This window comes from Gasterosteus aculeatus, chromosome 3 (assembly GCF_964276395.1).
Source record: "Gasterosteus aculeatus chromosome 3, fGasAcu3.hap1.1, whole genome shotgun sequence".
In the NCBI taxonomy this organism is placed as follows: Eukaryota; Metazoa; Chordata; class Actinopteri; order Perciformes; family Gasterosteidae; genus Gasterosteus; species Gasterosteus aculeatus.
This window is the reverse complement of record NC_135690.1, coordinates 6,806,652-6,831,251: the sequence shown is the minus strand read 5'-3', so window position 1 is coordinate 6,831,251 and position 24,600 is coordinate 6,806,652. Positions and strand designations below refer to the sequence as shown.

The 24,600-nt window shown below is 48.4% G+C and overlaps 2 protein-coding genes across 10 annotated transcripts in view; one reads left to right on the top strand and one right to left on the bottom strand.

The window, feature by feature from the left end:
* The window catches only part of LOC120816279 (nucleoprotein TPR), a 24,805-nt gene extending 5,268 nt beyond the window's left edge, over nucleotides 1–19,537 (top strand). Inside the window, exons 12-55 of one of the 9 annotated variants that reach the window (XM_040171801.2) lie at nucleotides 19–216; nucleotides 307–414; nucleotides 847–1,070; nucleotides 1,662–1,825; nucleotides 1,916–2,037; nucleotides 2,156–2,304; nucleotides 2,425–2,587; nucleotides 3,387–3,521; nucleotides 3,633–3,773; nucleotides 4,081–4,285; nucleotides 4,412–4,611; nucleotides 4,703–4,843; nucleotides 5,229–5,345; nucleotides 5,472–5,675; nucleotides 5,800–5,981; nucleotides 6,328–6,475; nucleotides 6,604–6,741; nucleotides 7,252–7,383; nucleotides 8,452–8,582; nucleotides 9,078–9,288; nucleotides 9,386–9,535; nucleotides 9,838–9,930; nucleotides 10,108–10,212; nucleotides 10,333–10,545; nucleotides 11,493–11,531; nucleotides 11,652–11,840; nucleotides 11,986–12,097; nucleotides 12,174–12,367; nucleotides 12,469–12,539; nucleotides 12,665–12,864; nucleotides 12,970–13,158; nucleotides 13,307–13,425; nucleotides 13,764–13,820; nucleotides 13,997–14,278; nucleotides 14,355–14,541; nucleotides 14,628–14,830; nucleotides 15,784–15,855; nucleotides 15,963–16,054; nucleotides 16,527–16,639; nucleotides 16,735–16,845; nucleotides 16,926–17,067; nucleotides 17,236–17,333; nucleotides 18,776–18,886; nucleotides 19,105–19,537. In XM_040171801.2, coding sequence (XP_040027735.2) covers nucleotides 19–216; nucleotides 307–414; nucleotides 847–1,070; nucleotides 1,662–1,825; nucleotides 1,916–2,037; nucleotides 2,156–2,304; nucleotides 2,425–2,587; nucleotides 3,387–3,521; nucleotides 3,633–3,773; nucleotides 4,081–4,285; nucleotides 4,412–4,611; nucleotides 4,703–4,843; nucleotides 5,229–5,345; nucleotides 5,472–5,675; nucleotides 5,800–5,981; nucleotides 6,328–6,475; nucleotides 6,604–6,741; nucleotides 7,252–7,383; nucleotides 8,452–8,582; nucleotides 9,078–9,288; nucleotides 9,386–9,535; nucleotides 9,838–9,930; nucleotides 10,108–10,212; nucleotides 10,333–10,545; nucleotides 11,493–11,531; nucleotides 11,652–11,840; nucleotides 11,986–12,097; nucleotides 12,174–12,367; nucleotides 12,469–12,539; nucleotides 12,665–12,864; nucleotides 12,970–13,158; nucleotides 13,307–13,425; nucleotides 13,764–13,820; nucleotides 13,997–14,278; nucleotides 14,355–14,541; nucleotides 14,628–14,830; nucleotides 15,784–15,855; nucleotides 15,963–16,054; nucleotides 16,527–16,639; nucleotides 16,735–16,845; nucleotides 16,926–17,067; nucleotides 17,236–17,333; nucleotides 18,776–18,886; nucleotides 19,105–19,160 — 6,411 coding nt within the window. In that variant the 3' untranslated portion in view covers nucleotides 19,161–19,537. Of the gene's footprint in view, nucleotides 1–18; nucleotides 217–306; nucleotides 415–846; nucleotides 1,071–1,661; nucleotides 2,038–2,155; nucleotides 2,305–2,424; nucleotides 2,588–3,386; nucleotides 3,522–3,632; nucleotides 3,774–4,080; nucleotides 4,286–4,411; nucleotides 4,612–4,702; nucleotides 4,844–5,228; nucleotides 5,346–5,471; nucleotides 5,676–5,799; nucleotides 5,982–6,327; nucleotides 6,476–6,603; nucleotides 6,742–7,251; nucleotides 7,384–8,451; nucleotides 8,583–9,077; nucleotides 9,289–9,385; nucleotides 9,536–9,837; nucleotides 9,931–10,107; nucleotides 10,213–10,332; nucleotides 10,546–11,492; nucleotides 11,532–11,651; nucleotides 11,841–11,985; nucleotides 12,098–12,173; nucleotides 12,368–12,468; nucleotides 12,540–12,664; nucleotides 12,865–12,969; nucleotides 13,159–13,306; nucleotides 13,426–13,763; nucleotides 13,821–13,996; nucleotides 14,279–14,354; nucleotides 14,545–14,627; nucleotides 14,831–15,783; nucleotides 15,856–15,962; nucleotides 16,055–16,526; nucleotides 16,640–16,734; nucleotides 16,846–16,925; nucleotides 17,068–17,235; nucleotides 17,334–18,775; nucleotides 18,887–19,104 lie in introns of all 9 variants that reach the window. The other 8 variants (XM_040171802.2, XM_040171799.2, XM_078098842.1 and 5 more) reach the window with 8 other exon arrangements.
* Nucleotides 18,959–24,600, bottom strand: prg4a (proteoglycan 4a). Its single transcript, XM_040171809.2, has 13 exons — nucleotides 24,470–24,600; nucleotides 24,060–24,176; nucleotides 23,654–23,767; nucleotides 23,498–23,557; nucleotides 23,045–23,104; nucleotides 22,597–22,707; nucleotides 22,271–22,372; nucleotides 22,005–22,091; nucleotides 21,750–21,889; nucleotides 20,415–20,574; nucleotides 20,217–20,327; nucleotides 19,999–20,127; nucleotides 18,959–19,905 (listed from the first exon to the last, which is right to left on the bottom strand). Exons 1-13 carry the CDS (start codon nucleotides 24,549–24,551, stop codon nucleotides 19,739–19,741), a joined length of 1,440 nt encoding a protein of 479 aa, XP_040027743.2. The 5' UTR covers nucleotides 24,552–24,600; the 3' UTR covers nucleotides 18,959–19,738.

Genomic DNA, 24,600 nt, shown 5'->3' with positions numbered 1-24,600 from the left:
TCCTCCGCTGCGTTTCAGCTGTACAATGCGTATGCGGAATGTCAGACGCAGCTTCAGCTGGAGAAGCAGGAGACCAGGAGGGTGAGCCGAGTTCTGGATGAGATCGTCCTGGAGGTGGAGTCCAAGGCCCCGGTCCTCAAGCGCCAGAGGGAGGAGTACGAGAGCATGAAGAGATCCATGACCTCCCTGTGCAACAAGCTAGAGCAGGCTCGGACGGTACGTCACTTTGTGTCAAAATGTATTGCATTCATTCATCTTTTGACCACATAGAGTTTAACGTGTGTTTCGTTGAATATTTGTCATTAGGAGATCTACAGTTTGCAGAAAGAAAAGGAGGAGGCCAAGCAGCGCTGTGACAGCATGGAGAGAGAAAAGCTGAGGACGGAGAGACAGCTAGAGGACACATCTACACAGGTACACAAACACTACATGCTTTCTAACATCGAAATGTTAAATGTCGCTGTGTTACTATGAAAGGACACGTGAACTTATTAGCCAGCACAACTGGTCTGTATAGTGAGGCAAGTGAGAAAAATACTTTTTGATGATCTAAATGACCTTGTTTCCATCTATGAAAACTGGTGAATCTTTTTTGGCCAAAATCCTCAAGAGGCTGAAATGAAAGGGGCCCTATTTACCCCTGAATGGACCAGCATCTTTCATGTAACCATAAAAGCAGATTAAAATCCATTTCCAGCAGAAAGAAAGACATGACAGTAATGTTGCATGACATATAATAAATGTACCACGTGTATATAAAACTCACCTGGAAGAAAAACATAAATGGGTTTTAGTCCTATTCAGGACTTTAGGTACTTTAGGTCCCTAAATGTGTTTCTTGTGCAGGTCTGCTCTCTTCTGGTGGAGCTGGAGGAAGCACGAGGTAATCAGGTGACTCGGGAGGACGGCACCTCCGCCAACATATCCAGCACTTCTGAGGTCACCAGTCCGCGCCAGCTGTCCTTCCGCAGCGTGGAGGAGCTGCAGAGGCAGAACCAAAGCCTACTGAAACAGCTGAGGGAGCTGGAGGAGGAGAAGGAGAGACAACAGAGCCAAGTGGCATCAGCGCGGTAATAAAGGCATCGCGAAACCTAGATTTATCTTTATCGACTCGCTAGTGGCAGACGCTTTTCCATAAAACGTCCGATACAACCGACGTCATCTACTCGAGCAGTAACACTTTGTTCCACCTGACAAACCAAGCTTGCAGGTTCATGATGTAAGATAAGGGCGTCGGCCATTTAAATGTTTCTCTAAGAACTATAACTTTTGATCAGTCTATATTGAATAATGTCAATGATGTAATCTCTCCCTTATTACTCCACCAACAACTGAAGCGCTTGTTCATTCGGCCCTGCGTTGGGAGACGATGGGAGTCGGTCCCCGATGAGCCAAAGCATGTTAGGCTGATGGATGCAACAGAGACACACACACACACACACACACACACACACAGCCAAACACTAAATCTGCTGGTGGAGTTTGTATAATTACATCCAAACCCTACACACGCTTATTCAACAGCCCGAAGTTACAATTCAGCCGTCAGCCCAGTAACTTCAATAAAGTCAAAGGCATCAGAAGTGAGCAAGGAAACTTTCCCGAGGTGGGATCTACGCAGCGTCTCTGAACGTGAGCGGCGTCTCTCTGGTTCCCCTCAGCGTGTCGGAGTTGGAGGCCGGCGTGGACAATCTTCAGAAGGAGGTGGAGCAGCTGAAGGAGCAGAGGAACCAGCAGAAGCAGCTGGCCGACTCCAGCGCCAGACAGAGGGACATGTACAAGACCCTGCTGACGCAGAGCACCGGCTTCAGCCTGCCTCCTCAAGGTGAGCCGCGAATACTCGTTTACGTTTTGGCCTTTTTCAACATTCAGGGTAATTGTGTTTACAACACAGAGGTTTCCTGTGTGTCCGCAGGTCCCGAGTCTTCATCCCACCCCGCACCCGTTAGACCGCCGTTGGCGGCTACTCGCGCTGCTCCTCAGAGAGCCGCCGCCGAGTCGGCGCAGACCGCTCAGGCCAACGCTGCCTTAAAACAGGTACAATCCGTTGCACACGTTAGCTTAAATCTGCAAATCCTCCCAGGGTGAAATGAAAACAAAGGTCTGAATTGGGTTGCGGTTCTTACTGGATGTATTCGTGTTTATGCACCTGCAGCTGAGCGACTCCTTCGCCCTGTACAAGAAGGAGAAGGCCGAGAACGACCGGATGTTGAACGAAACCAACGAGCGGCTGCAGAAGCAGCTGACGGACCTCCGCTCCAGCCACGCCAAGCTCACCTCGCAGCTTGAGTTCAGCAGCAAGAGGTTGGCTCAGTCCGGCACGACTGCGTTTAAAAAAAAAGTCTCCCAACGGCTGAACCACGAGCCCTTGGGAGAACTTTTTTTAACGCCGCGCCGGCTTGTTTTTTTTCCCTTCTCCGTCAGGTACGAGATGCTCCAGGACAACGTGTCAGCCTACCGTAGAGAGATCTGCGCCCTGCAGGAGAGGAACCAAAAGCTGTCTGCCACGGCCCAACAGCACGAGCACGTCATCCACACGATGAGCCAGGACCTGCGGCAGGCCAACGAGAAGCTGGCGCTGGAGGAGGTGAGGAGGAGCTTGATCATATGCAGGGTCAAGTCCCACGTTGACAAAAGCTGGATTTAAGAGTGAGATCAAATCCGCTACATTGGGTTATTCCTTGTCCCCCTGGTTTCACGCTCATGACATATTTATTAAGGGGCACATTGGTGTCTCAGTAGCTTTTTTCATGTTGAAAATAAGCGTTTGATTCTGTGAAATTTCAGTAGATTTTTAGCCTTACATTTCATGTTTATAACATCAAGTACAGTATGAAGAGCCAGCCTGACGATTCAGAGAATGTTACTCTGCAGATACTTTATCGTTAAGAGGAAACTCGAGATGCACTGAGCGATCAGGACCAGATGCAGCCTGATCACATTTCAATGATTGCGCCTCGCAGCTTTTTATAGCTTGGACATCGACGAGGACAGCACCCGATTATTATCACAGACACAGTGTTGCCAACTGTCTTGCTAGATTTATCAACTTTTCTACCCACTAAAGAAATAGTTGTTCAACTTATTCAAGGTAAAATAGTTTTTTAGTGTATTCAAATATATTCATTCCCAGTACTGTCTTTCCAGTAGATCCTGATTCATACATTGTTTGTTGAAAATAAGTGAATAAGTAAATCGGTTGGTTTTATAATAGACCCACGTACACAATGTAGAATCATTGTTTTCTTTGAGTCTTCGCTGATCTTGACTAGTTAATAAATGTTTTCCCGAACCCTAAAGCGGTTTTCACTCCCTGCCCTGACGCACTCATAAGCCCCCAGCGCTCTCCGGCTGTAAGCGCCTCCATGTGCCTTCTGTGCCTGCAGGTGCGCGTGGAGAACTTCACCAAAGAGAGAGACATGTTGAGACAAGCAGAGAGTCGACTGAGTCGAGAGAAGGAGGCCGTGCTGGCTGAGCAACAGAACCAGAACCTGCTGCTGACCAACCTCAAGTCCATACAGGTAGCGACTTTGATTTAACCCGATCCGTCAGGGTTGTTCGGCAGTGCTGTTACCCTGTGAACCTGGCGGGGTTTTAACCTGTTGTCCTCCTCCTCCTTGAATCCGGTCCAGTTGACCATGGAGCGGACCGAGTCGCTGACCCGCCAGCGGCTGAACGACAAGATCGAGCATCTGGAGGCAGAAGTGGCTTCAATGAAGACCAGGCTGGACCAGGAAGTGGCACAGAAACACGCCCTGGGGCGCACAATGGATGTATGTAGAATACGTGCAATTGGGGATTCATGTGCCAACACTACCGTCTTAGCTGAATAGTGATGATGTGTTAAAGGGCTTTGAGGGGTAAGAAGACTAGAAGAGGTTTGTAATTAGTCGATTTACCTTTTTGCCACACTTTTTTTATTTTTTATTTTTTATTGTTACATCCATGCAATTGATCGTCTGCATTTAAGCCCTTGCATTTGCCCAGACAGAAGACAGAGTTCAATAGACAAATGTAAACTGTCTTCAGTATGCTGTTGTTCATCTCATCGTGTTGCTGTCACGGCCACCTCCTTCACAGGCCCAGTTGTTGGAAGCAAAGAAACAGCTGGAGACTCAGAACACCTTGCAGCAGAAGACCAGGGAGCTGCTGCGCGGCGCTGAGCAGCAGGTGGCGGCGCTGAAAACCCAGCTGGCCTCTGCATCGTCCTCTGAGGCCGTGGCCGCCACCGGCAACGCCAGCACACCGGCCCCCAGGGCCGCAGCCCTCAGAGCACCACTCCGAGGTGAACAGCGGGCTCTACTGAGGGCCCGAGGACCATCCTTCTAGTCAGTGGAGCGGTAGCAGGAGCTGACGCAGCGTCAGAGTTTTGACTGCTTTTTTTTTTTTCTGGTCCCTTCCTACCTTTTAGTACGCTCTCCTGTACCAACTCCCGTCTCCCAGCAGCTCAGCCAATCAGAGCAGGAGCTTGCCGAGGTGAAAAGCTCCCTCCGTACTGCTGAAGAACAAAAGGGCGAGCTGATGGAGCAGCTGAAGAACGCTAACGCTACTGTGGAGCAGTACAAGGCTGTGGTGCTGACTCTGGAAGACAGTCTGAAGAAAGAAAAGGAGGTATGGATCTCTGTTTCGCTCCCCTTAGCGAACCAACCACACACTCACAAGTCTCGTATTCATCTAAACTGACCCTCCTTCCTCCTTCTAGTCCCGGTGTCCTCTGGAGCTCCGGCTGAAGGAGTCTGGGGAGGTGCAGAAGCAGCTGGAGAAGCGGATTTTAGAGGCGGAGAAAATGAAGCAGCAGGAGCGAGAAGAGAGGAGGAAAGCCATGGACGCTGTGGAAAAACAAGTAAGCCGAGCGATGCGTTGGAATTATGTAAAATGTCCCGTACGGTATTTATCTCAGTCACAATGTAAGGAAATAAAAATACAGGTGGAGGTCAGAATGTTCTTTAAAAATCCAGTTAGTCCGTGTTTCTACCTCTTAGTCGTCAGATAATTAGTCCTGCTTGACCAAGGAATCTATTAATCATGATTATATCATTAAAATAACATAATAGAAAGTTATTTGTCCACCTCCTTGGCATGACTCCATTCATCCGTATGACACAGAATAGTTTAACTGACTTCACAGCAGTCTGTAAATCAAAGAGACAGAATGACCCTTCTTATAATGCCCGAGTGATTTTGCCTGACCGTTTTAGAACGTTTCCATTCTCTGCTGTGTCGTCCAGGTGTGTGAGCTGCAGCGCACGCTGAAGTCCAGCCAGGCAGAGCAGCAGGAGGCGCTGGAGAGAGCTGCTGCTGCCGTCTCAATGGAGCAGAAGGCCATTCAGGACAGCCAGCTGCAGGTGCGTTAAAACACACGTTCATGCTGGTTAACCACTTCCGTCACAACCAGTTGGCTTATATATCTTGACCACACCACAATGCATTAAAGCCGTGGCGCTGCCGGCCTTCTGTCCGCCTCCTCGTAGACTAAGCTAGCTGCAGAGGCGCAGGCCAAGTACGAGCGGGAGCTCATGCTCCATGCTGCGGACGTGGAGGCCCTGCAGGAGCTGAAGAAAAGGTCGCAGCAGAACGCGGCGCAGAGGAGGGAACTGGAGGAGCAGTTGAGCAAGACCTCGTCCCTCCTGCAGGAGAAAACCGTAGCTTTGAGCGCAACTGAGAAACAGCTGAAGGTGGGACAATGTTAAGCACGTCCAGAATACTATCGTCGGGTGAAAGATCGCAGTGTCGAAAAAAAAACCTCCCGAGGAAACCGTCCTAGCTGAATGTTTCTGATTGGCCACAACTCTCCTTCAGGAGGATCTGGCCAATAAGACGCGTTGCTGCGCGGAGCTGGGGAAGCAGAACTCTCTCCTGCATCAGCAGATGGATGAGATGGCCTCCAGGAGTCGTCAGCAGCGAAGCCAGCAGGAGCAGCAGCTGGACCTGTCGTTCACTGAGGAGGGGAAGACCACCGAGCAAATACTGGAAATACTCCGGTAATACAGCAACACCCGGGGTCAAACACACCGTGTCAGGAACTCAAAGGGAGTATGACGCGAATCAGAAAGCAGATTTGACAGGTTTGACAATTGGGGTCATTTAAGTACACAACCCAAATATAAATAAATGAATATAATATATATATATATTTATAAATGAGAAAAGTAACATTAAACCACAAATAAATATACAACAGTCTTAAGGTTGTTAACATACACAAGTTTTTTTTTTTGAAATATTAGAAATATACATTTTAATTTAGAAAATAAAGTAAAGCATCGTCTCTTTCCTCCAAATTTCCATTGATTCATTGGGATTGAGTTTGAAATGTGTGTGTTGTAGGTTTGTGCGGCGTGAGAAGGAGATCGCCCTGGCTCAGTGCGAGGCCTCCGACAGAGAAGCTCTTCGCTACAAGCAGCGAGTGGAGCACCAAGATAGAGAACTGAAGGAGCTGCAGGAGGCCCTGAATGCCGAGAGGGAGAAAATGCAGGTAGGAGACCAAATGAAAAGCAGCGACAACTCACCGTTTATACAAAGTAAAAATATGATATGACGGATGACCCGTGAATACTGTTGATCATAATCCCTCCTTGTGTTCCCTCTCCTTCCTTTGCTCAGGCTACAGCAAAGACTCTGGCCCAGCAGCAGGAGCAGCTGAAGGAGATGGAGACCGTCAGCACTCTGCAAGAAACCACCCGGATGCTGAAAATGGACCGAGACAAACTGGAACAGGAGCTCCTGCAGGCACAGGCCAAAGTAAGAATCCAGTGCAGCTTCTCAGGGTTTGGTGCCTCCCTTTGATTGCAGTGAGCAGTGGTTCGTTATTAGAGAAGCTGACCGTCTTTAACGGCGTCTTGGTCCCTGAACATCTCTATGGCTCCAACTCCATCAAGAAAAAAAGTGTGTGTTCAGTTTGTAAACTAGACTGGCTACTGTGCCCCCGGTTAGCTCACTCAGTGCAGCTCAAAACAGTGATGTGACGGTCTGTTGATAACGGCACCCTGTTCTGTAATTGAATGAAAACATGTTTTAATGTTTGCACATAGAACACATTCCTAGAAGTTGTGATGTAACAGCAAAGGGCATCTTGGACAAAAACAAAATTGTAAGGGTGGGTGGTAGAGGGAGTTCTCAGTCCACTCCTCTTGCATTTGGACGGCCATTCTCTGTTCTGCCCCTGCTGTGCTACATCCGACCACCTCCAACACCGGAACCTCTGCTGCTCCTAAACCAGAGTAAAGCTCACAGCATCTGTCTATCTGTCAGGTTAGCAAGCTGCAGTCCGACATCAGCCCGCTACATCACTCCCTGTCCATGCTGTCTGAGAAGAATGGCTCCCTGCAGGCTGACAAGAGGATACTGGAGGAAGACCTGAAGCGCTGGAAGGCCAAAACCCAGGTGTGTGTTTGTGGGTTGCCTGTGTGCGTCCTGTCTCCCAACAGCGTATTAGGGCCATTGTAGTTTCCCGGTAAAGGGGGGTAATATTCAGGAGAAAAAATAAAAGAATAAAAATGTATATGAGGATGAACTCTGATATTCCCTGTGAGGAAAGTGGTAGGAAATAAATTAATTTATGAGAAATATTTTTCATAAGTTTGTGAGAGAACTGGTAGTTTGTCAAAAGCTTGGTAACGCAGGTGTTCATGTTGTGAGGATGACCTCTAAATAGAGTTGCAAAATTCAGGGAATATTCGGGTTGGAAGCTTTCCACGGGAATTATCAGGAATAGACTGCAAATCTTCGGGTAATTTAACTGTATTTACCTTGTCATTAGCAGACATGCATGCAAACATTTCTAATACAGCTTTTAAAAATTACTTTTTGGACATTTTGTGAGTAGAACTTTATTTTATTTTACCGTTATTGAGAAATGTACATGGTTCTATCCGATAACGCCATTATTGTAACCAGCAGTAATTGTTGATGTGATTTGCGAGGCGTCAGCCAGCCAACTTTCTAACATTAGCACGTTAGGCTATCTGACGTAGGCTAACGTTCTTTCAGCGCACCAACGGCACACGTTAGCATCTACGCAACCATCTTAAAAGACCGTTCCAAAAACGTTTTTTGAGATACCTTCACCCGTAAAAATATCTCGAGTCAGACAGCTGACTGACGAGACATCAAGGAAGTAAGACGACTATCTTACTGTTAAGTGCTTCTGAACCCGGCCAGTTCCTCCACTGCGCAGTAGTCATGTCCATCTCCCACTTACGACAGATCAACATTGAGCTTTTCTCCAACAATGAGCTGTCAGTTTAATGACGAGCAGCTTGTTTGTCTTCTCAATAACACATTTACCCCAGTAATATCATCCAAACTTACCTGAGTCAATGTGGTCCTTGTGGCCTCAATAGCCTGCTGTAGTGTGACAAGTTGCCCAACTGCCCATTAGAATACAGTGTTCTCTACAATCTGCTACAGTCAGTATTTTAGTTTGATTTTAACGCAACTGTTGTTCCGCAGCAACTGGTCAGCCAACAGAAAGACGGCGATGTGGAGGAGCGGCAGAAACTCACCACTGAGCGGGAAGCTCAGCAGAGACGCATCACACAGCTGGCTGAAGAGACGGGCAAGCTGAAGACGGAACTGGCGAGGTAGAACACGCGTGCACGCACACACACATGTGCACGCACATACACACGCGTGCATGCCCTCTCTGGGTGCAACAACAACGACAACAACAACAACAACAACAGAGTCCTGGTACTAGACCTGCACTCAAAGGAAAATACATTCTTACTTTAACATCGCTGTTGACTAATTGATGACTGTTTGTCATCTAAGATTTAGTTGACATACAAATAATATAAAATATTATTGATGGACTGTTTCTTTACTTGAGTGGTTCTGGCCATAATGTGGGTTAGAACAGTAGAACTGAATAAATCCCTCAAATGAAGCTGGTCTGAAGAAACAGTGCAAAGCTGTCATCAAGCAAAATGGCTACTTTGGAGAATCTAAAATATCTAACATGTTCTGGTTTGTTGAGCATTTTATTCTTTACCACATCATTCCATACGTGTTGAATTGAAATAAAGGAAGTGTCCTGATCTTTGGTCCCAATCTAAAACCTGCTGCTTGTGCGTCAGATCCAGCGCCAGCAGTAACTCGGCTCAGTCTCAGCTGCAGGCCTTCAGAGACTCTGTGGCCCGTCTGACGTCTGAGAGAGACACTCTGAAGAAAGACATGGAGGCCAAGAACAAGGATATTCTGGAGAAGAACAAGACCATCACCCAGGTGAAGAAGATTGGACGACGCTACAAGACTCAGTACGACGAGCTCAAAGCCCAACACGACAAGGTGGGGCCCGGATGTTGAAAGACCTCAACTAGATCTAAAAGTTTGGTCGGGATGAAAACTGAAATGGCGAGTTTGTTGTGTGTCTTGTGCACTGCAGCTGGTTGAGGAAACTGCTGCTAAAGCAGGATTTGAAGCAGGACCGAACCAGGAGACTCAGCGGGAAGTGACTAAAGCCCAGGAGGAGCTCCGACGGGCCGCAGAGGAGCTGAACACACTGAAAGAGGAGGCGCGGAAAAGGCTGGAGGAGGTGAGAAGGGCCCTTTAGTGCCCTCACAGCTTAATGAAAGAACCCTCAAAGGTTTTGAGTTTAGCTTCTGGTGAACGGTCAGCGAACCTTCATTAAATGTCAGAATCCGAGAGACTTGATTGATTCCCGGAGGGGGAAGTTGGGTTTCACTACGTACGTGCTACACTGCGAATAGTAATGCTGACAAATTAAATGAAGTATGTAGTATGACAAGTATATTAATATTCAATTATGAATTTAAATAATTGCACACTATGACCAACCGTCATGTGTGATTTGTGTGCTGTTTGCCTCCTAACCAGGCCCAGAAGAACCAGCAGGAGCTGCAGGAGGCCAAAAAGGAAATCCAGCAAAGCAAGGAAAAGTTTCAGGAGGTCCAGAACCAGCTGACGCAGGTTTGGCAGCTTATTGAAGTTATTGAACTGTGGCTTTGGCTGTATATCGCCGGGACATTGGAGAGATTGAGGTGTCAATAACCGCAGTGTGGAAGGAACCACAAGGGAGGAGAACGGTACATTTAGTGTGGAACGGTAGAAATCACTTGATCCGTTTTCACATTTTTGCTTCTTTAGGTCCAGTCCCAGCTGTCTCAGACCCAAGCGCAACAGCAGCAGAATCAGAACCAGCTGACCCAGAGTCAGAAGGAGCTTCAGCAAGCAAAGAGCCACAGCCAGCAGGTAACCATGATACCACAATACCCGACATAGGTGTACACAGCTATTCTACGTCTACGGCAAACATTCTGTTTAGAAAGTTTGAGCAACATCACACCCAAGCCCGTCCTTTCTGATCCAAAGGTACAGAACCAGCTGAAGTCAGCGCAGTCTCTCGCCCAGAATCGTCACAACCAGAATCAGCAGATCCAGAGGGAGCTTCAGCAGGCTAAAGAGGCCCTTCAGCAGAACGTCACAAATCAGAAAGAGCTGCAGCAGACCCACCAGAGCAGTCAACAGAGTCACAACCAGGAAGTCATCAACCTCAAGGCGGCTCTCAGCCAAGCCGAGAGCAAGGTGAGCGTCTGCAGGCATCAACTGCACCTGGGAGGAGGCAGTAGTGCTCGTGTTCAAAGATTTTCAGAGGAATGTGCAGCAGTTTCCTCAGAACGACTCTTTCTAAACAGCCAGCCAAACGTAGTCGCTGACCTCCCTTTTTATATTAAAGTCAAAAACCATTTCATGCCTCTACACACACAGACCGGTGCTCTGCAGGGTCCGCTTCACTCAAGACACTCTGCTGGACCGATTTAATATATTAAATAACAACGTTATCACGTGCTTCACACCAAAAAAATCTAAATACCAGAGAGATTATAAAATACTGTACTGTTATTTTGTTTTTCAATTACCTACTAGATTTATAAACCCCATGCCAGTGGTTCTTAGATGGGGGGCTCGTACCACTGGGGTACGTTAAGACGCTGCGTGTGGCGGGCGTGAGATTTAAAAATATTTTCAAATTAGTGAATTTTATATGTATGTTCTGACGTCGTCTGGTCTCTTACTCGAACAATGGCGCCCTGCTTGAAGCCCCAATGCTGCTGAGAACGCGGCAGCACATTCCCTCAGTATTCACCAGAATGTTTTACGCCCACACTTTAATAAGTCGGGCACTGATGGCACAGAGTGGTTACATCTGCAACTACATTACATCTTTATTCCCAAACAAAAATGTAAAAAATGACCTTACTGAAAGCTTTAGAACCACCGATCTACGATTGACTGATCTAGAACGATTATGTAATGGTGGAATGTTTGCAAACCGGTGGACTATTACCTCTTTTTTTTAAACCGAATACCATCAGTTTGTATTTCTTCTTTGCACATTCAATAAATACTATTTGAGAATGCGTCTGCTCATGAAACGGCATGCTTATGAGCAGAATTCTTTCTTTTTGTCTTAAAGTTTCTGCTGTTTGTTTGAACTAATAGGTAGTGCATCTGTGCTTAACTCTCAACAGGTGACTGAGCTTCAGAGCCGCATGGACAACCAACAGAAGGTGTGGAAATGCTGATAAATCAGTACTGCAGCATTTAAAGACCTTTTTGGGATTGCTTTCAGCCTGCATCGAGTAGTCACCCTTTCTAACCGTCTCGTTTACTCTGGATCCTGTTGTCAGCTGGTGGGCGAGCATGAGGCAGACATCAAGCGTCTGCAGGAGCAACTCAAGGAGGCTAACCAGGCTAATGAAGTTAGCCGGGCAAAGCCGGCCAGCCAGGGTTCCCAGTCCAACCAGCCTTGCGAGGCCAGCGCTGCCAGTGACGCTAACAAAGCGCTCCAAGAGGAGCTGTCAAAACTCAGACAAGAGGTGCAACCAACTTTCAAAATCATTTATAATCACTTTTTCTTCCTTCTTTTTTTCTTTCTCACCCTTCGAGTTTTGCAATTTAACTGTAAGGACAATAAGCCGGTATCGGGAACTCTGTTATAACACTGTGTTGTTCCTCCTGCAGCTGTCTGACAGCAAGAGAATAGAGGAGCAGCTCCGACAGCAGATCGCTGAAAAAGAGGAGAAGACAAAGAAGGTCTTCATGGGAGCCAAGACCAAAATCAACCAACTAAACAGTGAGTTCACTGGCTGACAAAGTTCAGCTGATCAACGAGCTTAAGAGTAACCCGAGTTTCCCATCTGCACCCGTAGGTGCTAAGGAGCAGCTAAATAGGGAGATCGAAGAGGTGAAACAGAGCAAGGATGAGCTGGAGGTGAGGATGAGCGCCCTCAAATCGCAGTACGAAGGACGTCTTCTTCGGCTGGACAGAGAACTGAGGGAGCTGAAAGAGAGCCAAGCGCAGCCGGAGCCCAGAGAGGAGCCGCTGGACCAGAGTGGAGCGAAGGTACCGGTCCATAGCGAGAGAACCAATCTCCCTCTGAAATAACTCATTGGGCATCGTAGCCGTCATCTAATTCCACTTTTACGAACGTGTATCTGAATCAGGGGGGTGACCAGGCCAGATCTGCAGACCAGAGACAGATATCCCTGAAGAATCCCGCCCAGGACAGAGGAAGGTAACTACTGGAGACACGAGCACAAGAAACACTTCTCAATAGTTCTTAATAGGCTCTTAATAGGAGTTATGTTCATAGAAAAAGGTAATTGCACAAAAAACTCCCAGTAACAACTTCTCCGTCAGTTCCAGCCAGTGCGACCCCCCCACTGCCAACATCCGCCCCACTACAAGCACTCCGTCTCCGAGCAACAAACCTAGCCCCTCCTCTGGGAGCAAGGCCACACCCCGAGCCAGCATCCGGCCAATGGTTACCCCGGTAACCATCCCCGTCCCAACACCTACAGCCACTGTCATGCCGACCACACAGAATGACAGCCAAGAGGGTGAGAGGAAAAATGGAAATGGTTTAATGTTTTTCTGTAGCCGATGTGTTGGAGTCTAATACAATGAGTGCCCCCCCCCCCTTCATCCTCCTCCTCCTCCTGCAGCGCTGATTAGTTCGGGAGCCCCTGTACACTCCACCGGCTCCAGTCTGGCAAACACGTCAATAAGTCAGCCAACCAGCGCCCAGAACACAGCTTTTGTCCAGCCCACTCAGCAGCAGGCAGCCAATCAGGACGCAGGCCCCAGTATGGAGGCAGAGCGACCGTCCACGTCGTCCTCCCTGAGTGGAACAGGTGAGCAGGACATGGTCCCAAATCCCCTCCTGTACAGATGACCCTACCTCACATAAACAAGAAGGAAGCTGAAGACACTGCCGATGTTCAGTTGTGTGTACTGGTATCCTGACGTGTGTGTGTGTGCGTGCTTTTATTTCTTATAAAGCCGGTTCAAAGCGTGGCAGAGAGGAAGGGGACGAGGAAGAGGAGAGTTCCAGACCAGAGACTTCACACACACCACCAACCAGCAAAAAACTACGCCTGAAACCAACAACGACGATGCGGGTAGGCAGCAACGCATGCACACACACACAGTTGCCGGGTTGTGTTACACTACATTTAGAATATTTTCACCAAAACAATGCACAGGTTTTGGGTCTGCTGCTGTCTTAATTGGTTAGTTTGTGTCATTGTCTAACTCTAAAAGCTCAATTACACAGTTCCACCAATGGCAGAGTTGTTGTATTTATGTATATTGATGCCTCGGGGAGAAAGATTCCACTGAAGAAGCTGCTCAACCAACTTCTGTTTTTTTATTTTATTTTAATTTTTTTTTTTAGCGACTTTCAGTTCATTGTTAATCTAAGAGCGGTTGCACATCATCTGTGCATTTGTGGTTTCAGATGGAAGGTGATGAGGAAATTGAAGGAGAAGGACAGGATTCACCTGACGACAGTCAGGTCAGCCACCAATCAAGGATTCAAGATATTGTAGTTTTTATGACTTCCCAGTTGTATTCACTTGTCCGTAGGATTTAGCTAAGCATGTAAATGGGGTTGACCGAAGTGTGTACGGTTTATAGAGAAGGACAGTATACTTCCTTTCATTCAAAGACGGCTCTGCGTTTGGGCTGCAGGAACCTCCGGAGGATTGTTTCCCCGTGTCGGTCGAAGAGCACCAGGACATCGAGGAAGAAGGCGTGTCCCAGTCTGTCCCCTCCGATCTGATGTCCTCTCAGGACTCCGCCATCATTCGGGAAGTCATTGTGATCGACACGGACAGTGAGAGCCACGAGAGCAAAGAGGGGGAGGAGCAGCCGCAGCAGGAGGAGGAGGATGAGGAGCAGCAGCAGCAGGAGGAGGAGGATGAAGATAAAGAGGAGGAGGATGAGGAGGAAGAAGAAGACGACAACGACACGGTGCTGTTCTGCCTCTGCAACACATCCCAAACTGTTTGAATCCTGGAGTTAATAAGTCTTTCTGTGTCCACCTCAGTACAAGGAGGAGGGCGATGAAGACGAGGATGATTCTGGTGACAGCGGGATTAGGGGAGAAGAAGACGACAACAACGAGGAGAGCAGGGAGGCAGATCAGGAGGGAGGGGAGGGCGAGCCGTCAGAAGCCTCCAACCTCGAGGAGACGACGTGCCGTGACTCGCAGCGTCCCTCTGAGGCGTCGCACAGCAGTGAGCACTTCCTGTCGCCTCTGGCTAACGTAGCTCCTCCTCCTTTTGCAGCCGTCTAACCTGAATCTCACTCGTCTTGCTAGATGAGGGAAGCAGTGGCGCCACATCGGAGTCCGACGCCCCCGGAGACCTTGTGCACTTTCCTCCGACCTCCTCTGCACCCTCTCCCTCCCCTTCCCCCGCCTCCTCCCTCACGCCCCGCCTCCCACACCCACGTAGGCCCCCGCACCCGCTGCCACCGCGGCTCTACATCCAACCGCCGGAGCTGGGGCCCCCGCACACACAGGTACACACACTGCAAACAATGGAACCCGGTTCCTCCTTGCCTGTAGCTATATATAATGCAGGGGGAGGACTGTTGTTGTGTTGAAGGACAGGACGGGTAATGTCCCAGTGATGCAGAAGGTCCAGTAAATGGTAAATGGAAATTCACGCACTGTAGTCGCAGCTACAGGAGCAATGTTAGGTTAAGTGTCTTGGGCAAGGACACATGGACATGTGGGTTAACCAGGCCGGGGATCGAACCACCAACCCTCTGATTGGAGGACGACCGTGTTCCCCACTCACCCGCAGGCGCCCAAGTACGACCTTGTGTTCAGGGTCATGTTCCACAACACAAATAAAATCTAAAATCTAAAGTGGGCGGGACCGAAGCTGCAGATTGTAATCGTACTTCATAATATTATGTTTACAGGAAGAAACTAATTAGATTTAAGATGTTTTTTAATTGTATGTGAACCATATGTTGGGAACAGTGATGTCAAATTGTTGGCATTTTCCCACTAAATTATTTAAGTAAGTTATTTTTTGGTAATCATTAAAAACCAGCGAGATTACGCTACATTTTGAAATGTCCGGTTCAAATGATATGAATCAAAAGTCTTGCTGCTGGAATCTGAGTAACCACTCGACTACGAAGGCGCGCCGGTAAAAAGCGTGTTGTGCACATCGGTGTCGGACCTTTTTTCCTTATCAAAGAACACTCAGTGTGACTAAAGAAAATCCCAAATGATGACTTATTATTGAATGGAGCAATTCCTTGTATTAAATTAGTCAATCATCTTTTCTTTTAAGATAAACTTTGTTATATGAATAAACGTTGAGCGTTTAGTCACCGTGGAGTTACTGAAACGTTTGGCTCACACCAGACCTCACCGATCCGCCGCTGCCGTCCACGGAGTCCAACAGTTTGAAACTAAGGTGGAGAAGCCTCACCTTTGTCCCATGTCTGTTCATCAGAGACAGTCCTCTCAGCTGCGCAGACCCTCAGTAGGACGTGGACCTCAACTGACCCCTGGAATAGGCAGTATGGTAAGAGTACTGTTCTATTCTCTCTGTATCATCTGCCTCAAAGGACCCTGCATGCTGCAGATGTACGCATGCAGTGACGTGTGTGTGTGTGTGTGTGTGTGTTTCAGCAACATTTCTTTGACGATGACGACAGAATGGTTCCCAGTACTCCCACTCTGGTGGTCCCACACCGCACGGATGGCTTTGCAGAGGCTATACAGTAAGTTCTTCAAAGACAATAGACTGTATAGTTAGCGAAGAACAGCACAACGCTTTGTAGGCGACCAGTGAGACGACACTACGAAGGGGTCAAGTTGTAAGATAAAAACACAGCGACTCCCTTGGGCAGAACCAGCATGTAGCTCCGCCCTGACGCCTCCCCTGCTTTATGCTCCGTTTGACTCTAAATGAACATCATGCTGCGTTGAAGACTTCACTAGAGACTGAGACCATGAACTCATGTTTACAATGTTTGTAGAGACATTTTCTCAGACTTCTATGGGACCAGAGGAGTCGCCCTCTGCTGGTCACTAGAACATCAGCTTCACTTTGCAGGACTGAAGGTTGTCCCTGTGGGTTTATCATTACAAAAAGCATTTAGAAACTCTTTAATAGCAGAACCTTAACTCCGTTATGAAGACTGCTTGGATTGTTGTCAAAACAATCCGCATGAACCGTGTGTTTTTCCTCAGTTCTCCTCAGGTCGCAGGTCTGTCCACCAGGTTCAGGTTTGGACCTCCGGAAGACCTGCTGCCTCAGACGTCCGCCTCACACTCTGACCTGGGACAGCTAGCCTCTCAAGGAGGTACCACACACACACAATCGTATCACAACGCTTGAACTAATCTCACAGGTTGAACTCCATTCTTTTAACACTTCATCCTGTCCGTCCTACTACTGCTGTGTGTGAAGGTCTGGGGATGTACGAGTCCCCTCTGTTCCTGGCTGCTCACGATGAAGACGGAGGAGGAAGGAGTGTCCCCACCACACCGTTACAAGTGGCTGCACCAGGTGACACATACACACCCGCACACGCACATTATGTACTCTGACAGCTCGGGTGCTACATCACAACTCTCTGTCCACGCCAGTGACGGTCTTCACAGAGTCTCTACCCTCAGACAGTTGCGACAATATGGCGTCCCAGTCGGTTCCCATGGTGACCACCTCCACCGGGATGGCATCTGCTGCTGATGATGGTGATGAAGTCTTCATGGAGCAGGATGGAGAGGGGTGAGCAACAGTCACGTCACCCTTGTGGCCAGAATAAGAACCACAACAACAAACGCCTTGTTGTAAAAAGAACAAGACAATTTGTCCACTTTGTTTTAAGTGGGATAGAAAACTATTCTAATCACCGTGTTTGTGTTTGACTGCTGTGTGTTTGTGTGTGCTTTGTAGGCCTGGTACAGAACCCTCTTTGGAGAACCAGACAGACATGGACTCAACAGGGCAGCAAAGTGATGACTCGTCACTGCCGTCTACCAGCCACGACCCCGGTAAGTCATTCTGTGTGCTCGCCATGATCAAACCCCTACCAGGGAATGAGGAGGGCGTCCGCGAAGGTCTGAGCTCGGCTTTCAGGACAATGATGAATTGTGATTACTGACAGTAACTAACTTTACGGCTGGCGCATGCGTCTGCGTCTTTACTCACTGTTGTCGACGCACTCGTTTCAATTCAGGGTTCGAAAAGTCTTGCGTGTGTTGCAGAGCAATTCACCGCCAGAACAACAGGCGGAGTAACGTGTTTTTGTTGAAGACGGCCTAGAGAGTCACGTCTTTTGTGTGTGGAAGTCGTTGGTTTCTTTATTTATTTATCATAGACTTTATTGCCTCGTGCATCGCCACTGCTGCTTTTCATCGCGGGCACATTTGTCCCGTATTTTCCTCCACAACTTTGTACACCTCTCGAACGGCAAACCGACGTTTGCGGTGATCTCCCTCCATGAATCAGAGGCCATCCGCGCGTCCTCATAGTCCGCCAATGACGACTTATCAAGTCGGATTTTTTCCGACAAAAGCTCTTCAATCGTGACTCGTAAACATTCATCGTTTTAATAATGGTGGTATCGGGCTATGAAAACGGAAATGTGAGACTCCGAAAAGGATGTAATAGCTTTTGACGTCTAGAAAAATGGGTCGACGTACGCAAGGGGCTGTGAAAAGACATGCAAGGGGCTCTTGCGTGTCCTTTGCGTGTCTCTGAAAACGCACAACCATAAACTAGGCTTTAGCTGTAGCTATGGCACCTAGGATTTAGGACAGCTACAAAAAATGTAATTCAGTCACTCATGTAGAAACACAGCATCGTGCTCAGGGAGGCATGTCTGTAGTAGGGCTGCACGGTATGAATCTCCGTACCGTTCATACCGGTGTTACGTCATAACAGGCTAACGAACTGACACGCTAACTCGCCGGCCAGCGAGCGGCGAATAGCTGTTCGGGAGGCCGCGGCCCTTTTCGGGGTCAATGAATAATATGTTTACTTGACAAAGCAATACGTCCCAACAGAATCTTTCTAAATACCGGGTCATGGATTCTTGGCCATACCGTGCAGCCCTACTCTAGAGGAATTATTTTTTTATTTTTAGCTTTTTGTTGTTGACTGTTAAGAAGGCGCTGAGGTGGCGCTCCGTTGGGTGGAGCTGTGACTGAGCTACTGTCAGCATGTCCAAATGCTACCTGCTTGTGATTCACACTAAATGTGGTCGTTGCAATAAACTCCAATAAAGGTTTTAGTGCAACTGAACTGTTGCCCAAGCAGCACCTTTCTGGTACGATCACACAGTCCTGCTGAACTCCTGCGCTTGCTGCTGTCACATTTGTCTTTTTCTGAATCTTTGTAGTCCCGAACACGTCGGGTGTCAGCAATGTGCTGTGTTCTTATACTCTTATGCATGTCCTTGTGTGGCTGAAGGTCTAATCCTCTTTGTTCTTAGACACCAGCAGCGCCACCCAGCGGCGCACTGTTCCCACTCTGATGAGCATCCCGCCGGCCAGGGGGACCAGGGGAGGGAGGATGGAGGCCAGGACGCCACTCAGCCGCAGAGGTGAGAAACCGAACCTTCCCTGGAGTTACTGGGGCGCGAGGCGCTCCTTCCAGAATAAAGCCGAGGCGTTCACAGGGTACTGAAGAAGCTGTTTATTGAGTGCAATAGGCAGAGCGCAGCATAGACATGGGTACAGAGTGATGGGGGCGACATCATGAGCACGGAGGTTGTGGGAACAAATGCATGCTAATCTGCTGTACCCTCACTTTGTGTTTCAGGCACTTTCTTTCGTGGAGGGAGGGGCGGAGCCGTGGGCAGAGGCGGCTTTGCCTGATGATAATGATCTCAGGCAGCAACTCTTTAAATAAGGGAACGGGAAGAAAGAGCTTGTTTACCATTTTTTTGTTGAATTTTAAAATATTCAGGATGAAAAATGAACAACGGAGATATGTGTGGTTCTACGGACAAATTGTTTGTGAGAATGTGTAGTTTGTCATTTTTACATTTATCCATGGTTATTTAGTTGGTGTCTTCATATTGCTGTTTGGATTGTTAAACTTGTTTTAGTAATAAAGTTGAATGGAGAGTTGTAATCGTCTGCTTTGTATTGGATCGCACAGTGCAGGTGCTGGTTTATTCACTGTATCTGAAGTCAAGTTTTATATTTTTGTGTATTTTTGAAAATCATTAAATTCACCCCACAACGAAAAACGGTGAAGCTTCTTTGAAAATTAACTTTTTTTTAAAAATTTTTTTATTGTGATTTAGGATTTTAGTGTTTAGTTCACATTGTTACTTCTGTGAATTTATAACTATTGCTATTTTGAAGAATAAGCTGCTGTTTTTTCCTGCTCCGTAGCCATATTTAAGTATAAGTTGCGCTGATACAGAAAACACCGGATCCTCTCGTTCCTACGGGCAGCGCAGCCAAACTTTGATGGAGTTGGACGGGAGGGGGGCGTTGGCCTTTTGAGCGTTGGTTGCCGCGGCGACGGGGCTAAGGATGGGCGGGGCTGCGGGGGGCTGCGGTTTGGTCAGTGCGGGCAGCTCACCCGAAGTCAGGACGCCGAAGAAGAGCGCTGCCAGGAAGACAACAAGAGAAGCAGTGTTTGTTTGGTTCAGGCAGCAATGGGGACTACTTTGTCTCCGACGTCCACACAGGCGGCGCTTACGTCCAGAGAAGACGTAGTGCTCGTATGGGTCTCTCCTCCGAGGACTGGGCACGGACAGGGCCGACGTGACCGGGCAGGGGAATCCGGCCAGAGACACTCTGACGTTGATCTCCCCACTGAGAAGAACTTCTGCAAACGACAAATAAAAACCGCGGCATCTCAAGTACCTTCTCCAACGTGCATCTGAAACGTTGCTGCGGCTCCGGTGGACCACTGACCCGCCTGGCGAGCCGAGCGGCCCCTCGCGGATCCGCTGGCAGTCTTGCTGGGAGTCTTGCTGCAGGAGGGAGTGCTGGCTGCTGGGAAGGTGAAGCTCTGCATGATGTCTCCTGGAGGACAGACATGGGTGGAGATGTTCATAGAGGGACACTGCATCGTGCAGCTCCGGTCCAGCTCGGTCTCCCTGGTCTCCTCACCGCTCTTGAAGAAGTACACGGTCTCCGCTCTGCCGCCGGCGGCTGGGGCTGCCAGTGCGGCGCTGATGCTTCCTGTCAGACCCGGGAACTCTGAGACCAGAGGTTTGGGGTAACCCGGCTCCATCACCATGTCCCCATCCAGACGCCAGTACTGGTCTCCCTACGGGGGGGGAGCAGGATAGAATGTCCAGAATATTTACATATCACAATACGTTGTAGATTGCTTTTGGACCTGAAACGGCACAGCGTGCTCCACCTTCCAGCTCCACCTTCTAGCCCCACCTTCTAGCCCCAAACATCAATGCTCCGAAATATGACCTTTGCAATAATACGGTGGCTTTTCTGCCAATGAATTTCCTCTCCTGTTGGTCCCTTTCTTTCATTATTTTACTGCTATTTTTGACCCTCGGCGCTAAATGAGCACAGATTTTCATTATGGTATTTAAAATAATATAGGGTTAGTTAGAACCTGATCTCTGAATTATTTATGAATATCCTTTTGCTATCCATCCATCCATCCATTGTCAAACCACTTATCCTGCACACAGGGTCGCGGGGGGGGCTGGAGTCCATCCCAGCCAACTTCGGGCGATAGACAGGGTACATCCTGGATTGGTCGCCAGCCAATCGCAGGGCTACACAGAGACAGACAACCATTCACACTCACATTCATACATCTACGGGCAATTTAGAGTCACCAATTAACCTGATCCCCAGAGCATGTCTTTGGACTGTGGGAGGAAGCCGGAGAACCCGGAGAGAACCCACGCAGACACGGGGAGAACATGCAGACTCCACACAGAAAGGCCACTGGGTGGAATCGAACCCAGGACCTTCTTGCTGTGAGGCAACGGTGCTAACCACCACGCCACCGTGCCGCCCTTTTGCTATATATATTTTTATTACATCGTGATAATTCATATTAAATTCGGTGATTTGAATATAAAGTGGAGATTTCTCTCAAATAAATCTGCCGCTTTAGTTTTTTTGAAAATCATCTACAAGAATGATTCACATTCCAACTCCCCAGCTGTTTGTAGTAGCAGCTATACTATAGTAGCAGTTGTAGTACTAGTAGTACAGTAGCAGCTGTAGTAGTTGTAGCAGCTGTACTATAGTAGCATCTGTAGTAGTACTAGTTGTAGCAGCTGTAGTAGTAGTTGTAGCAGCTGTACTAGTAGTAATAGTAGTAGTAGTTGTAGCAGCTGTACTAGTAGTAGTAGTAGTACTAGTTGTAGCAGCTGTACTCTCACAGTGGCAGCACAGACACTGCTTCAGCAGGAACATCGTCAGTGTGAGTACTCAGAGGCAGTAGAAGTATTTGCGGTGTCCTACCTTGATGATGTAGGTGTGTCCGAGGCAGTTGCAGCGCGTGAACACGGTGTCGATGGGAGAGGGGACGCCCAGAGTGTCCATGATGCTCTGGGGACGTCCCGCTGAGCGACTGACGCCGTCCACTGACCAGAACACGTCCCCTGAAACACACGCGGGACACATTTAGTCTTCGTTTCCACTGGACGGGGGACACACACATCGATATCGATATTTCTATAGAGAGATACATATATACACACACACACAAACACTGACCTTTAAATATCAGAATGGTCCCATTGCTAAGAGCTGTGAGTCCATTGATGGGAGAATCACTGCACAGGTCGACATCATTAAGGACTCCTACACACACACACACACACACAAAAGAGTCTTGTACACTGAACATCATTTTGGATATTTGTATGTGTAAATACAGTAGACACTGATGTTGCACAAATGCCACACACACACACACACACACACACACACACACACACACACACACACACACACACACACACACGGAACCCTTTCCCCACCTGTCCCCAGCTCCAGTAGACCCCCGTCCAGTAGACCCGAGGCCTGGGCGACGTCCTGCAGGGTGCTGGGTCTGCGGTTGGCGACTCCTGAGCCAGCGGCGACTGGGGGAAATAACTTCATTTCATTGTGTGGTGGAATGTAAATATTTATTGTGTTTAAGTTATCAGACATACTTGTTTTCTCTGAACTAAGACAAACAAAATCAAATTAACTTTCCTAATAAATCGGGAATCAAACAGTTATCACCCCAAATTGCTTCCAATCCACTTTTAAGAAATCTTTTTATTCTAAATACAATTGCGACTGTCAGTACACTTCCTCTTACCGCCGGCTGCTGCGGGACCCGGGGGGGTGTGCGGCGCCCGGCGGCGGGGCAGAGAGGAGCCTCGTGCAGGTGAGAGCGGCGCCCTGCTGAGAGAGACGGTGTTCCTCGCACCTGCAGGGGCCAGAGGGAGGTGGTGCTGGATCGGTTTGGTACAATCAACCCAGAAGGAACTCCAGTGTGTCCCAAGTGGTTAAACAACGATACGCGTAGCCAAGATTCGGTTCCACAAAGGCAGTTTGGTAAAATCACATACAATCCAAAAACCTGAACCCGCTCTGGCGCAGGCTCACTTAAGTGAGTTGGATAATCTCTCCACTCCCCCAGAATGCAGCTCCCTCCCTCAGGGATCCCGCGGATGAAGCGACGATACGATCATCGGGTTCATTGATTGACTCCGTACCACGTAGGAGGAAGTGGGCCCAGGTTCAGCATGGGGAACAACATTTACCTGTGTACTGTTCTTCACTCGCACTGTTGGACCCTTTCAAGCTCTCTGATCCCAGATTTCCTGAGAACCCGACAAGATAATAACAAAAGGAAAGATGTCAGAGACTGAAAGGCCTGCTGTCTTCTACCTGCTTCAAACTTCCTGTGGCGCGTCTACACAACAAACAGCATCCGGAGCAGCCTGTTATGTTGCCAGCTAGTACATGCATTTAATATTTCCCTCACTTCTCTGCATTCATCAGTCCCCTCCTTTTTTCCACTGATGACCCATTTAAGAAGTGCTTTGCTTTGCTTTCATATTCGAAGAATTCAGAAGGTGCATTGGGACCAATTCAGACACATTTTCCGTCAAAAGGCCTTTGGGATTTGCTTGACTAACGTTGCTTTGAACAGCCGTGACTTGGTGAGGAAGCTCTCCTGCTCATTAGTTAGTTGTTACTTTGTGGTTGCTGACCTGAAGCCGCTGCCCTCACAGCCTGTGAGTTCCTGGGGTGGAAAACTGGCACACGGGCGTCTGTGATCAGAGAGAAAGAGGTGGAAGAAAGCACTCAAGGCCGAGCTCTTCAAGCTTCTTCATGTCTTAAAACTCTACTTTCATTTGGACCTTTACCGCAGAGCGACTGGTGATCATCACAACAGGTGCTGAATTGGGAGCAGTCTGGATCGCACTCACACAGACGGCCGCGCCTGAACGACTCACCACAGCGACCCCGACAGGACTGAGCTGCAAGCAACAGAGCAAACAGAGCGTCACCAACACAGCAGAGCAACAAGCAGAGCGTCACCAACACAGCAAAGCAACAAACAGAGCAACACAGCAGAGCAACAAACAGACCAACACAGCAGAGCAACACAGCAGAGCAACAAACAGAGCAACACAGCAAAGCGACAAGCAGAGCAACAAGCAGAGCAACAAGCAGAGCAACAAACAGAGCGTCACCAACACGGCAGAGCAGCGGGCAGACATCCCATGAGTAGTACGTATACACAGGGTGTGTGAGTGTTGAGTGTCGTACCATCGGTGCAAGTAGCCTGGAAGTCCGGGCAGCACTCGCCATGCTGCTGGCAGCTGAAGTCACAAGTGCAGCGCTGTCCTCTGGTGAAAGCCTCCCCACAGCGGCCCACGCAGCTGCCTGCAGCGACACCGCGAGTGCACGTACTTTATCAGCCAGGTGCATTGAATGACATCATGACTTATCATCGAGTGGACTGTGAGGATGTTAAACCAGGTGTTGCCATGACTTGGAAGCATTATTAGACAGGTATAGCTGGCGCACACAACCACACACTATGAGGCAGACTATGGATCTGATGCCACGTCAACATGCAAAGTGTATCTCATCACAATGCGATTAGCAGACATTTGATAGTACAGACATTCTGAGGTATAAGTACGCTATGAGAAGGTTTCATTAGTGTGTCCTACCCGGTCCAGTAGCAGCAGTGTAGGTGACAGCAAGGCCGAGCACCAGCTGCAGCAGTGACATCTCCATCATCCTGGTCTTCATCTTCACTCAGAACTCTGCGTCAGAAACAGAAAGAGAGAGTCGGCAGTGT

What these genes read in the sequence shown, in the direction of transcription:
- prg4a (XM_040171809.2), bottom strand. Translation starts at nt 24,551, where the DNA reads ATGAAGACCAGGATGATGGAGATGTCACTGCTGCAGCTGGTGCTCGGC. An exon ending in GACCATTCTGATATTTAAAG is followed by an intron (nt 21,890 to 22,004) that starts GTCAGTGTTTGT and finishes CGTGTGTTTCAG; the next exon opens with GGGACGTGTTCTGGTCAGTG. An exon ending in GCACTACGTCTTCTCTGGAC is followed by an intron (nt 19,906 to 19,998) that starts GTAAGCGCCGCC and finishes TCTTCCTGGCAG; the next exon opens with CGCTCTTCTTCGGCGTCCTG.